Source organism: Macaca nemestrina, chromosome 5, assembly GCF_043159975.1.
Source record: "Macaca nemestrina isolate mMacNem1 chromosome 5, mMacNem.hap1, whole genome shotgun sequence".
NCBI classification, from domain to species: domain Eukaryota; kingdom Metazoa; phylum Chordata; class Mammalia; order Primates; family Cercopithecidae; genus Macaca; species Macaca nemestrina.
Window position 1 is genome coordinate 38,705,247 of NC_092129.1, and position 14,686 is coordinate 38,719,932.

The following is a 14,686-nucleotide window of genomic DNA, read 5'->3' on the forward strand; positions in this document are numbered from 1 at the left end:
GCATGGTTGTGTGTTTGATTCAGCCAGGTTTAGCTGCTTGAATGCAGGGATAAAATGAACTAAGAGTTGACTTGGTCAGAGTTAAGGTTTGCCTGAGTGATGGAAGGAGAGAGAAGAGGGGAAAGGGAGAAGGTGAAATGCAAAGAAGTGGCCTGGGTGGTGGGCCATGGAAAGTAGGAAGCAGGGTAAGGAAGGAAGGAAGGGAGAGCGTGAGCCTCCAGGTTGTGGTGGGGCTGAAGACTTGTTAAAGTGCCAGTACTTGAGGAAGTGGGCTGGAGAGATGAGTGGTTAGAGGGTGAGTGGAATGCTTGTGAATGAAGCAGTGATTGGAAATGAGTCTAGGGCATGGCCATTCTGCTTTTCTGCTCCCCTTCACAGCAAAACTGATGCAAGGAGTGGACTGTAGCTTCTTCACTTCACTTCCATTTTGTCCTCCAACCATATCAGTCGGCGTCTGTCCTCTCATTCCACTGAGCCTGAGTCTGTCAAGCCTATGATTACCTCTGTCTTTGTGGCTGGTCTCTCCAGTCCCACCTTCCTACAACACATCTGGCTTTCCTCCAGCCTCACTGCTGGCTTCTTTTCAGTCTCTTTTAACACTCTCTTCTTTGCTCGGTCTCTAAGGTTGGCACAAAACTGGGCCTAGTCCCTTCTCTCTCTGTTCTCTGAGCAGATAAGCTTAGCTGGCTTCATGACTTAAATACCACTTAGCTGATGGCCACTCACATTTGACTCTAACCCCTAGAGTCTCCAAATTTCAGACTTATATATCCAAGTGCCTACTACTAATGTTTCTATTTGATGTCTAATGGACATCTCACAGTTAATATCTCCAAATCCGAGCTCTATTCTCTCCCGAGCCCTGAAACCTAGTCATCTCTCGGGCTTCCCCATCTCACCACCTGTCCAGTTTCTCAAGTTAAAACTTGCAGTGTCATCTTGACTGCTTCATTGCCTTACTCCTAGATCCATTTCGTTCATATTTTTTCATGTATTCAATGCTGAGCTTTGATTATATGCCAAGGAATTGTTCCGAGTGTTGGGAAACAACAGTGAACAAAATATACAAAATTCCCTGGCTTCATGGAATTTAAATATAGCAGGAAGAGATAGACAGTAGACCAAGTAAAATATAGTGTTTCTGCTTTGGTTAAAACTGAAGGATTGGAAAGTGGGTGCAGAGTTGGATACACAACTGGTATTTGAAATAGAGGGACAGGAAAAGTCTGATGGAGGTGAAGCAGCAAGACAGGTGGATATCTAGGGGAAGATAATTTGAGGCAGAGGAAACAGGTGCCAAGATCCAGAGCCTTGAGCATGCCTGATGTGTCTGGGATGCAGCCTTTGGCCTGTGTGGCTGTGAGAGGAGAAGGGCAGATTAGCAGGCTGTACAGGGCTGGAAGGGCATTGGAAGGCTTCTGCTCTTGCTGGAGAGCCACTGGAGGATTGGAGAAAAAGAATACCTTGGTTGCATTTTAAGGGGTCATTCTGGCCACTGTGTAGAGAACTGATGGGAGGGGACAAAGGCAGAAATGAGAACCAATAAATGGGTATTGCAGTAACTCAGGATGGAGATCATGGTGACTCAGACCAGGGCAGCTGGGAAGGTGTTCAGGCTCTGGATATATTTTGAAATAAGAGCCAACACAACTTCCTGGTGGACTGAACATGGATGGAGTATAAGAGAAAGAGTCAGGAAAGACTCCTAAGTTTGTGGCCAAAGCAAGTAGTAGGATAACGTTGACATCCACTGAGGTGAGTAAGGCTGTGAGTAGAATGGGTTTGAGGATATCACAGGTTCAATTTAGGACATGCGAGGTATTAGGTATCTGTTAGACATTTGGAAAGACGTAGAGTAAGCAGTTGAATAAACAAGCCTTGAATTCTGGAGAGATAGCTAGAGACAAATTTCAGACCCTGGCATATTAATGAGATACAAACTGTCATTGACTGAGATCAACTAGCCGGTGAGGGTGATAGAGAAGCGGTCAGGGGACTAAGCCCCAGGGCACACCAACTTTAAGAGAGGAAGCAGAGGAAGAGAGACCCATAGGTAAGAGACAACAGGGGACGGGTCCCAGAAGGCTGTGAGGCAACCATTTCAGGAAGGAGGACTATCCCCAGGCAAACGCACTATCTCCAGTCAAATGCTGGGGATAGTCTAAGATGAGGAGTGAGAATTGACCACAGAGTTAACCAACATGGAGGTAACTGGAACATTAAAAAGTAATTTCAGGAGCGGAATGGCCATAACAAGTCTCATTGGAGCAGGTTCTTGAGAGTGGGAAGAGCAGAAGCACAAGTGATGACAGTGAACACAGACGATGCATTAGAAAAACTTGGCTATAAATAGTACCCAAGAAATAGGGCAAAACTGGAGAGAAAATGGCACCAAAAGATCTTTTAAAAAAAAAAAAAAAGATGGAGAAAGAATCACAGCAGGTTTCCGTGCTGATGAGGAGTAGATAAAGATGCAGGTGATGCAGCAGTGAGCCGGGACAATTGCTGGAGAATGTGCTGGAGAAGGGAGAAAGGAGAGAGGGGGTGAAGGGGCCTCTCATAGGAAGGACTGCATTCCTACATAGGCCCTGGAGGAATGGTCGTGTATGTGGAAGGTGGAAGTTTCCACCTGATTATGTCCATTTTCTCAGTGAAGTCAGAAGCAAGGCCATCGGTGAGGAATGAGGATGTGAGGAAGTTTCTGGAGAGAAAGTGATCTGGAGCGTTTGTCTAGGAGAGAAGCAGTTAAAAGACTAGGGATATGTGTGATTGCCACATGTGATTGAAGGCCACTTAAGGTCCATGGGCATGATGGAAAAAGAGACCCAGCACTACAATTGCCTGCTTTCTCAGCCTCCTTCGGCTGGACGGCTGCAGACACTCACTATGGCACACTTTAAACTGTAAATCAGATCATGTCACTGCCCTGCTTAAAATCCTTCAGTAGCTTCCGCTGCAATTAGACTGAAACCGAGCTCTTCACTCAGCCTGCAAAGCCCTGCACACTAGTCTCTACCTGCTTCCTAACTCGTCAAAGATTACAGCCTTCTTTCCATTTCTGGAACAAGTCAAGTGTGTTTCTGACTTAGCCTTTGCACTAGCTGTTTTTTCTGCCTGGATTTTCTCCCCTATCTTCCAAGGTTGGCTTTTTATTACCCAGGTTTTACCTTAAATGTTACATCTCAGAATAACCTTCTCAGATCTGCCCAATTGAAAGTAGCCCTTTAGTCACTATCTAATCAGCATACTGGAAATCTCATGGTGATTGTACTCACTGACAATGTTATTGTAGAACCTACATCAGTGCCTGGCACATAGTAGATGCTCAATAAATATTTATTGAATAAATGAATTGGGCAGATGAGTGAATGAAGAAATGGCCACATCAAATTAACTGCTAGAAGTGAAAAATAAGTTTGCCTCAGAACTGAAATATTTAAAAACATTAACTTGTTTGCTTTCTCCATTTGTGCCCACTTCAGCTGGGGGAAAAGTAAATCACAGCTGAAACAGCAAATATGGCAAACATCACATCCCATTTTGAGTTTGTAGCTTGCAAGGCAGAAGTTCAAAATAAAATCTTTTCAAATTACATTATTGCAGAAATCTTTTCTGACCTCTCAGCTGAGTCACTGTTTATTTTATAAGAAACTTAACATCCTTGGAAGAATATTTGTTTTCTCAGCTTTTTAGAAATAGGGGTAGAAGAACCCAACTCCAAATATAGAGGAAAATGCTAGGCAATGTGTAGTATCATGGTTGAAGTTAATTTTATATTGTAGTTTACTTTCTTAGAAATAGACATTGGGATTTCTACATCAGGACTATTACCTTGGTGACAAAAGTTGATTCATTGTTTTATTCTAAATTCATGAAGACTCTCTTAACTCAGCAGTGTCCTTCCTCATTCTTCAAGTTCACTTCAGCTTCTGTGCACAAGCGGGTTCCATGGGCTTTCTACCACCTCACATTTTCTTAACTAATTTAATAACTTACTGTATTTTTTTTGTCTCTGACATATCTCTCTTGGAAACCTTGTTTAACGTATATCCTTCATAGATACTTTGGTCAATTTACATAAGCCAGGCTGCTCACATTGTCATTTTAAAAGCTTTTCTCAACCTGTTGGTTCAGCTCAGAAAAGCCTCTGGCTCACAGTATTACATGAATAGAAGTTAACCGGGAGCCCAAGGCGGGCAGATCACGAGGTCAGGAGATTGAGACCATCCTGGCTAATACGGTGAAACCCCGTCTCTACTAAAAATACAAAAAAAAATTAGCCGGACGTGGCGGCGGGTGCCTGTAGTCCCAGCTACTTAGGAGGCTGAGGCAGAAGAATGGTGTGAACCCAGGAGGCGGAGCTTACCATGAGCTGAGATCCGGCCACTGCACTCCAGGCTGGGCAACAGAGCAATACTCCATCTCAAAAAAAAAAAAAAAGGCCAGGCTCAGTGGCTCACGCCTGTAATCCCAGCACTTTGGGAGGCCGAGGCGGGCGGATCACGAGGTCAGGAGATCGAGACCACCCTGGCTAACACGGTGAAACCCCGTCTCTACTAAAAATACAAAAAACTAGCCGGGCGAGGTGGCGGGCGCCTGTAGTCCCAGCTACTCGGGAGGCTGAGGCAGGAGAATGGCGTGAACCCGGGAGGCGGAGCTTGCAGTGAGCCGAGACTGCGCCACTGCACTCCAGCCTGGGCGACAAAGCGAGACTCCGCCCGCCCCCCCCCCAAAAAGTTAACCTACTATTTGATGCAGCAATCTCATTACTGAGTATATACCCAAAGGAAAATGAATCGTTTTACCAAAAAGACACATGAACCCATATGTTCATCGCATCACTATTCATGATAGCAAACATATGGAATCAACCCAGGTGTCCATGAGCAGTAGATTGGATAAAGAAAATGTGATACATATACACCATGGAATACTGCACAGCCATCAAAAAGAACTAAATCATTTGTAGCAACATGGATGGAGCTGGAGGCCATTTTCTTAAGTGAACTAATGCAGAAACAGAAAAGCAAGTACTGTGTGTTCTCACTTATAAGTGGGAGCTAAACATTGGGTACTCATGGACATAAAGAGGCAAAAATAGACACTGAGACGACTGGAGAGGAGAGCGATGGAGGTGGGCAAGGGCTAAACAACTACCTATTAGGTACTATGCTCACTACCTGGGTGACAGATTCATTCATACTCCAAAGCTCAGCATCATGCAGTAAACCTTTGTAACAAACCTGCACATGTACCCCCTGATTCTAAAATAAATGTTGGAAAAAAAATTCTAAAAGAACCTTTTCCTTTTTGTCCTCAGTACTGGGCTTCCTCATGGTTTATAGCTAGTAGGTATTACTACTGCTGTAATGACTTTAAAATGTAAAATTGTTTTGCCATCTCATCTTTCTTAATTGCCTGTATTTTTGTTCTTCATTACAAACCTTGCAGTTCTCCTATAGTCTGTTTAGAGGTCAACATACCTTTGACTTTTGGTCCTCTCCTAATTTGCAATTTATAACGTTCTTGGAGACGGTCTGGATTTAAATTTGAGTAATTGCATGACTCAAAAGTAACAGAAATGTGATTCTTTCAAAAACATTTCATAAGTCAGAATTTTAATAATTTAGACAGATTCTTTCCCCACCCCAAATTCTGAATTAATAAGTTCTGTTGCGTTTTAGATACCCACATCATATGTTCTTAAGGAATATCTTATTCTGGAAGCCTACTAGAAAGAAAGATTAGATTTTCTTAAGTTCTGTCATTGAATTTTCATTTGGTTTGCAATTTGATACATTCTGACAACCTTATATGAAAAAAGGGATTTGAAAGTCCTTAATCTTATGCAGAACATTCTGCTTTCAAGTTAGACTTTTTTAAGAGAGTACAGTGGGTTGTGATAGTAAAGGAGGCCTATATAGTTTCATTCAATTAATTAATTGTTACTTTCTCCCTGCCTCCATTTTTTAGTTATTTTTGTTCACAAGAATTCACAAAATTTTACTCTTATTTTTCTGTGTTCTTTTGAGACAGGGTCTCACTCTGTCACCCAGGCTAGAGTGCAGTGGCACGATCACAGCTCACTGCAGCCTCAACTTCCCAGGCTCAAATGATCCTTCTACCTCAGCTTCCAGAGTAGCTGGGACTACAGGCACAAGCCACCACGCCCAGCTAATGTTTTGTGTTTTTGATAGAGATGGGGTTTTGCCATGTTGTCAGGCTGGTCTCGAACTCCTAGGTTCAAGTGATCTGCCTGCCTTCACCTCCCAGAGTGCTGGGATTACAGGTATGAGCCAGTACACCCGGCCACAAAATGTTTACAGGAATTTTGCTCCCTGAGTTAGTAGATGAGTAGTTCAAAGGTGCATATACACAAAGTGGATTTACCACGAAGCCAACAAAACAAGTTATAAAATTGAACAGTGGATACTTTTTAATCATCTACCAGAAATCAATATTAAGCTAGGTAGGCTTTGTAGGAGTTACATAAGAAAGATAATGGACAGAGCATTCCTGGAAACTAAAACTTTATTAATTAACAAGGTGAAACCACAAGAGTTCTAGCCAACGCAGTATAGAAGAAAAGAGGGCGAGAAGATATTGAAAATCTAGGACAAAGGATTACTCTCCAGGGCTAGAGCTACTCAGGACTTTGACGATGAGTACTTGAGTTGAGTCTAAAAGCATAAGGATGTAGAGCTGAATCTTCAAAGCTAGGTAAAACGTAAGAACAGAAGGAGAAATCAGGAGATTAGAGTCGTGAGCTAGGAGGCCATCCAGGAAAGAAGATTGTTTCACATAGCTAAAAGAACTTCAAGAAAGAGTAGGTGTGGTAGATTAAATGTGGTCAGAAATTCTTTGCCCTTCATCTCATCAAGAGGTTAGGTCTCTTTCTTCACCCCTTGCATCTGAGCTGGCCTCAGGACTTGTGCTGACAGTAGAAAGTGGTCAAAGTGATGTGTGTATTCCTGATGTAAACCTCAGAGAGACTTGCAGCTTCTTTCTGCCTTCACTACCTTGGAAAGCTACCCTGAGTTTGACATGTGAGGAAGCCACTTTGCCTCCTCAAGGATGAGAAGCCACTGGGGAGAACTGAAGCTCCCCATCGACAGCTGGCACCTACTGCCACCTATGTGATCAAGTCCTGTGTGATTGTGGGCCCTCCTGCCCAGGGAGACACGTGAGTGAGCCCAGGCAAAACAGGCAGAGGCACCACCTAGCCAAACCAAAGAATCATTGGAAATGGTCCATTGTTTTCAGCTGCTACATTTGGGATGCTTTTGTTATGCAGCAATGGATAATTGATATGAAACAGGCACAAGGAAGGATGAGAAATGAAGGAAGATCAATAGATTTGGAAGTCATCAATGTCCTGGGATCTCAGTTATGGAAAAAACCTGAATCCATGAGGAATGTTGCCAGTTTACAGGTGGATACATTGAGTTATTAAAGTCTGAGGCCACTGATGCTTTAAATCATATTTGTAATTGATAGTCATTATTCAGAGTCCAGTGCACACCAAGAAATCCAATCATTTTGACCTCCACTTGGATAGTCAGGCAGTGCATTGGTTAGTCCAAGGATATAGCCAGCCTTCCTCACAATTTTATTTCCCATTGTAAATGAATCATTTTCATTTTATTTTTTTCAAAACAGGGCCTCATTTGTATTAAAAAAAAAAAAAGCCTTATAATTTGATATTTATCTTAAGCTTAAACTGGGAGAATTTTTTTCTGCTTTTTGTAAAGTAAAATATTTTTAAAATTTAGACCATCTAAAAGTGTATAAAGCGCAAAGTGAAAATTTTCCACAATCCTACTTACCATACCCCCAATAAGCCAGGATTAATGGTTGGTTCAATATAAATACACATGCACACATATACCTACTAACAATTCACCTATCAGGTTTATTCTTCCTTCAAGTAAATGCTGAAGAATCGCTATGCCCACAGTATCTATAATCATACATTTCCCTCTACTGTTTTCAAAGTATTTTTAAAAGAAAATCACAAATTGTGAAAATGTAGTTTCCTCCCATTATATTAAAACCCAAGAACAAGTATCCCTGCATTTCTAAATGAAATGATGTAATCCTAGGAAGAGTAACAAGTTCTCCTTCATTCTTAGCCCCTATGTCTCACCTCTTCCCCCAGGACATGGTTTTGGCAATTAGAGCTACTAAAAAAGGAAAAGGAATTTTCTGCCACCCACTTCTAAATTAAATGTTCCACTTCTAAGTTAAATTGTTTAAACAGTCTCTCCTTGTGAAATTTTTTAACGAGTTTTCTAAATGCCTATTCATATAAGAAGCTTATCTTTCTTAAAATTACCTTAAATGTGCACTATTTAGAACAACTGTAGACGGTTAAGCCTGAGAGTGTTTCTGCTAATCTTAGCCTTAGCAAGTGTTTAGGGCACAGAGAAGGAGCCATAAGTCTGATAGAAATGGAAAGGCTGAGGCCCAAGCTCCTAGCCCAGGGTGAACATGGTATATCTACATTTCCAGGACCCACCCCAAACCCCAAACAAAGAAAACCTGCTAGGGGGAGCTGGAGAGACGGAAGAAGTTCTGAGATGGTTACTGAGTAGAGCTTTAAAACGTTCACCCGTTGGTTGGGGACTGGGTGGGGGAAACACTGGGGGGGGCGGTGAGGGATAAAAGACTACAAATTGAGTTCAGTGTATACTGCTCGGGTGATGGGTGCACCAAAATCTCACAATTACCACTAAAGAACTTACTCTGTAACCAAATATCACCTGTTTCCCAAAAATCTATGGAAATAAAAAATTTTTTTAATGAGATAGTTTTAATCCTTAGCACAGCAGAATTACATCCTCTATACAACAAAATTAATTTCAGAAAAAAATCAAGTAAAACAACAGTAATAACTGTTTCTCTTTCAGAAAAGAAATGCAGACAGTGAAAATATTAAACTTTGTTCTACTAAAAATTATTACATTACAAAAAAAGGAAAGTGTGGTTTAATGCTTTTTAATTACAATGACGTATTTTTTTTTTTGTTTTGTGTAAAAGGAAAAAGCTTGTAACCTTGCACCTATACATTGGTTGGTCACAGTAATGAATAATAGCATTACAGTTTGATGATAATTATAAAACACTAACATGTTAAAAACATTCCAATTGTAGACCGAGCACGATGGCTCATGCCTGTAATCTCAGCACTTTGGGAGGCCAAGGTGGGTGGATCACAAGGTCAGGAGATTGAGACCATCCTGGCTAACACGGTGAAACCCTGTCTCTACTAAAAATACAAAAGAAAAAATCAGCGGGGCAAGGCTGAGGCAAGAGGATGGCGTGAACCCGGGAGGCGGAGCTTGCAGTGAGCCGAGATTGTGTCACTGCACTCCAGCCTGGGCGACAGACAGAGTGAGACTCCGTCTCAAAAAAAAAAAAAAAAAAAATCCAATTGTAAAGATTTTATTCAAATTCAGTACAATATTTCATCGATAAATGAAATTTCGCACTTGCCAATCAAATGCATTCACTTTGTAGTTTGAAAAAAAAAACTTTCACTCGTTGGGAAGAAATGGTTATTCTTCCTTAGCTGCATCACCTAAATTAAAGACAAGGCAGGGAAATTGGAATTATGCACTAAGATATAGTCTTACGCTAAAGGGAATGTCCTAAAATAATTTCAGATATTATTCCTTTGCTGCATATGAAAGCTGCACTTTTGACCAAAGAGTATTGTTCAGAAACCAATGCATGTAATACTTACACTTTTGCTAGCTCCATTGATATTTGTTCCAAAGAGCACCCCTTTGTCTCAGGTATAAACATAACAACAAAAAGCAGGGATGCTAGACTCATGATTGTATATATAAAGCACACCCATGGCAGGCCAATAAGATCTATAAAGGACAAAAGAAATTGATTATAAATGTGTTTTGTGTGGCTTTGATCCCATTTGTGAACAGCCACTTAGGGCATACATAATACCATATGTATTTTCAAACATGCCAGCAGTATCCAGGAAAATAGCAATCACAAATTTAAAATGTAGCCAGCTCTGAAAGTGTTACTTTTACAGACTACCTTAGCTTTCTCTGGTGAAGTAAATAACAGTCTTGTAACCATCACAATTTACACCCAATCTCATCTTCTTGGTGGGCATGTCTTTCTGTTTCAAAATGGCAATGTGTCTTTATTAATATAAAAAAGCACATGCAAAAAAGGAACCTCAAATAACATGGAAACATAGGACGTAGAAGGTAAAATCTCTCTTCTCCCCCTCCTCAGTTCCCCTCTTGGGAATCGCCATGGTAGCAGTTTAGTTTCTGTTTGGTGGACAATTTTTTCCCCCTCTTACTATCATTCCCAATGGTGGACATTTTTAATGACATTTGTACAGATGAATTTTTCTTGGAATGAGCTCACCCTTCTTTGCTCTGATTTGAATAAATCATTTCATGCTGGCAATATTTCATCATTTTTAATAGCTTACAGTGTATTTGTAATGCTGCTTCCTGGGTTCAGAGAAAAAAGTGACCATGGATCCAGTAAAAGGCATCAACTTGCCAAGATGCATCACAAGAAGCAGGATCCTCAAGATTCTGATGACTCTCATCTGCAAACCTAGTTTTTCCTCTGACCCCTTCCAGCCAAAGATACAGTCCCTTTGTAGTCATGGACCAAGTCAAGGCACATTCAGTGGGGAGCAGTGGCCCCCAATGCACTTGAGTCTGCTATTTGCATTGTGGCGGCCCCTGACTCAGCAGCAGAAGGTCTAGTGTGGCAAGGAGTAGTCGGAAAGAAGATGGCTCTTTCTGAACATAGGCTCAAACCAACTATGAACAAGATTTTACAAATAGCCTTTAACAGCTGCAGCCACAAACCATAGTTGGTCAGGCAGGAAAACTGACTGAGCAGTTGTGTACTGAGGCAGTGTTTGTAAATGCAACATGAAAGAATCGAAGCATAGTAACCACTTGTCGGTGACTTGTGCTGAGGTTGGGAGAAGCAGGAAGGAGGAACAGCACTGCAGTTGTTTTGGCAATTTTAATTAAACTCCTGTCTCTCTGTGCTTTTCTAGCTGGCACAGGGTATTGCCCAAGTGATTGCTTAATAAAGTCCTTGTAGAATTGGGTTTTCTTCCTTCTCTGGAGCATAAAACCAGAATATAGAAATTGTCAGAATCCCAAAGGTTGTCTCATCAAATTGTCCCCAGTTTTGTTTGAGCATTTTGAGTAACAGGGAGCTCACCATTTCACAAAGCCTCTTATTGCCCTGTGAAATAGCTGCATCTGCTAAAAAGTTATTCCTTGCTTAGATCCTAAATCTGCCTTTCAGAGGCTGTGCTTTGTCCTCTGGAAGGACACACATTGAATCAGCTCTCCCCACCCCTTCTCCATGGCAGCCATTCAAATATTTGAATGCACCTCAGCCCTTCTCTGAGAATCCCCTTGTCCAAGTCAAACATCCTGAACTCTTCAGCCATTCTTCCCACAGCATTGGTTACTGCCCTCGCCATTCAGGCCGCCCTCCTTCAGTGAACACACTGCAATTTTTAAATGGCTCTCTCAAGATATTTTACTCAGAACTGAATGCAATACTACAATTGTGTCATGACCACTGCAGAGTACAGTTATCTATCTGGAACATTCTGCTTTTATTGATACAGCTGAAATTGCATAAAAATGTTGGTATTTAAGGGCTTGCTGCCAAGTAGAACCTCACATCTTTTAGATCCCTCTATCCCACACTTGGAAAATTGATTTTTGAAAATAAGTAGGAAATGTCAAGCATTCCGATTAAATGTCATCTAAAGGTTTTAGATCATTCTAGGCTTTTTTTGGTAAGTGGATCTGTTTTCCTAACATTTGTTCTAAAAGCCGGTACAGAACTTCTAAAGCTTCACTGGCTCCTCCAGTGTATTAGCTATCACCCTCCCAGAGATGTGAGCCATCTTTTCCATCCCTCATCAATTCCATTTTTTCTTTTACATTTTTCTTTCTCCACATCAAATAGCAGATGGAGGGTATGTGTATGTTGTGTACATGTGTGCACATGTGAAGGCGGAGGGCACGTGTTTATGTATGTGATCTGAGTAGGACCAGTTTCTTTGTTTCCTTTAATCTGGAGCTATTTCTCAAAAGGTAGGATAGAAACATTTGAAAATGTTATATAAAAACCCAAACCATGCTTAAATAGTAACTCCAAAGGTTAATTTCCAAAAGTGGATATACTAAATATATATGTATGTATGTGTGTGTATATGTGTATATATGTGTTTATATATATGCACATGTTTTGAGTAAACATCCACTTTTGAAAATTACATCTATAAAGACAGTATATATGAAATGAAGAAACTGAGTTATTTGTTTCACAGAATTTCCCACGGTCTGGATTTTCTTGATTGTAGTCATGCTACGTGTTCCTCATCTGTATATTAAATAAAGAGAAACTGACTCATTGGTCAGTTTTGGTGGATACTGGGGAACGGCCACATTATTTTGAAAACTAGAAAATAAAGAGAAAGTTTCAAGCACGTGTTTTACCTTTCTTATATGATCCACACTTCAGGGTAGCCGAAGAGCTAATGAGAAGAAATTTCTCTTTAGAGAGGCATTTCAGATAAAACTGGAGAAGGAATGATATAATGAGTAGGTCTGGGAAATGATCATCAAAGGAGGCCAACGTGACAAACAGCAAGACATCCAGGCCTCATGTGCCTCCTGTTGGCAATTCACACGGCAGCAGCTGCCACAGAGTTCACCAACAAATGACATCTAAATCTCCTCAAGCCTCTCTCTTTTTTTTTTTTTTAAATAAATTTAGGCTTTATTTATTTATTTTAGCTCTATCATTCTTTGTAATCCCCAAGGGTCTCCCTTCTTACTCTGCCCATGTTTACAAGTTGGAGCTAGGAAAACAAGGCAAATGCTTCTGTTTCTGATTTGATCCCTAATATTGGGTTATTTTATTATAATGTATCAATCTAATTTATGGGGCTGCTGAATGGAACAGACAAACAGCAATGTTTTGTTTTGTTTGTAACACTTTTTTTATGCCTTGCCTTATTTCCGACATAGGGATCCTCAAATTTTCTATACAACACGGTTGAATTTCAGGCTTCAGTGAAAGTAACAATGAGCCTGACCTTATCGAATCTCCCTGCCAGGCGCAGTGGCTCACGCCTGTAATCCCAGCACTTTGGGAGGCTGAGGCGGGTGGATCATGAGGTCAGGAGTTCGAGACCAGCCTGGTCAACAAAGTGAAATCCCATCTCTATTAAAAATACAAAAAAATTAGCCAGGCGTAGTGGCACGCACCTATAGTCCCAGCTACTTCGGAGGCTGAAGCAGGAGGATCCCTTGAACCCGGGAGGTGGAGGTTGTGGTGAGCCGAGATCGCACCACTGCACTCCAGCCTAGGCAAGAGAGTGAGACCCTTGACTCTGTCTCAAAAACAAACAAAAAATAAAAAAGAATCTCGCTTCTGCTTCTCTGTATCATTAAATTTGATGAGATTCCCCTTGAAAATAAAAGTTCGTTATTATTACAAGCAATTCTGCCTGACACCTAAACATGAGTTTTGTTATTGTGGATTGGTTTCCCTTTCTCCTCAAGCCTCTATCTAAATCTAATAGCAAGTTACAAGAAACATAAAAGACAGAGGAAGGCTAGGTATGGTGGCTCATGCCTGTAATCCCAGCACTTTGGGACGCTGAGGCAGGTGGATCACTTGGAGTTTAAAACCAGCCTGGCCAACATGGTGAAACCCCTGTCTCTATTAAAAATACAAAACTTAGCTGGGTGTGATGCTGTGTGCCTGTAATCCCAGCTGCTCCAGAGGATGAGGCAAGAGAACCATTTGAACCTGGGAGCTGGAGGTTGCAGTGAGCTGAGATCATGCCACTGCACTCCAGCCTGGGCAAGAGAGAGAGACTGTCTAAAAAAAAAAAAAAAAAAAAAAAAACCAGAAAGGGACACATGACATGACTATAATCAACAAAATTCAGACTGGAAAATGCTATGAAACAAATCATTTGTTTTTTAATAGATTTTTAATTTCTTTAGAAATATGAGGTACAGTGGGGGGTGAGGAGATAGAGGAGATGGAGACAAAACCTATAAATTATGACACATTTCAGGGACTTGTAAGTTATGTATTTGGGTCATGATTCAAATCACATATAAAAAACAATTATAGGGCAATTAGAACGTGAACACAGACTGGGTATTTGATACTAAGGGATGATTATTTATATTTTTAAGTGTGATAATGACATTGTAGCTATATTTGAATGTCTTTTAAAGGTCTATGCTGAAATTTTACAGACAAAACAACATTACATATGGGATGTAACTCAAAATAATTGGGTAGGGGGAAGAGCAGGTGGGGTTAAAATAGATTTAGATTGAAAACTGTAAATTGGGTTATGGGTACTTCAGGGTCATGGCCGTCCTCCTTCTAAGTGTGTTTGAAATTTTTCACGAAAAAATGGTCTTTAGGTGGGTGTGATTCCCGAACATTTGTCCTATGAGGACCAAAGACATTAGAGGAAAACAAAGACTTCTTACCGGTTACAGTCAAAAATGTCAGCGAGATGAGAAGATTGATGCCCCAGTTCATGCTAGAAGTTAAAGCCATGGCTCGTCCTCTGATCCCACCAGGAAAGATCTCGCTGAGCACCAGCCAGGGCACTAGAAGAAAG

The 14,686-nt window shown here is 41.0% G+C and overlaps 1 protein-coding gene across 2 annotated transcripts in view; it reads right to left on the reverse strand.

The window, feature by feature from the left end:
• Window positions 1-14,686, reverse strand: part of LOC105465642 (solute carrier family 2 member 12) — a 67,883-nt gene that overhangs the window by 6,908 nt on the left and 46,289 nt on the right. The window contains exons 3-4 of one of the 2 annotated variants that reach the window (XM_011714191.3): window positions 14,553-14,675; window positions 9,746-9,878 (exon numbers count right to left, since the gene is read on the reverse strand). In XM_011714191.3, coding sequence (XP_011712493.2) covers window positions 9,746-9,878; window positions 14,553-14,675 — 256 coding nt within the window. Of the gene's footprint in view, window positions 1-9,745; window positions 9,879-14,552; window positions 14,676-14,686 lie in introns of those variants that run through there. The other variant, XR_977670.2, reaches the window with a different exon arrangement.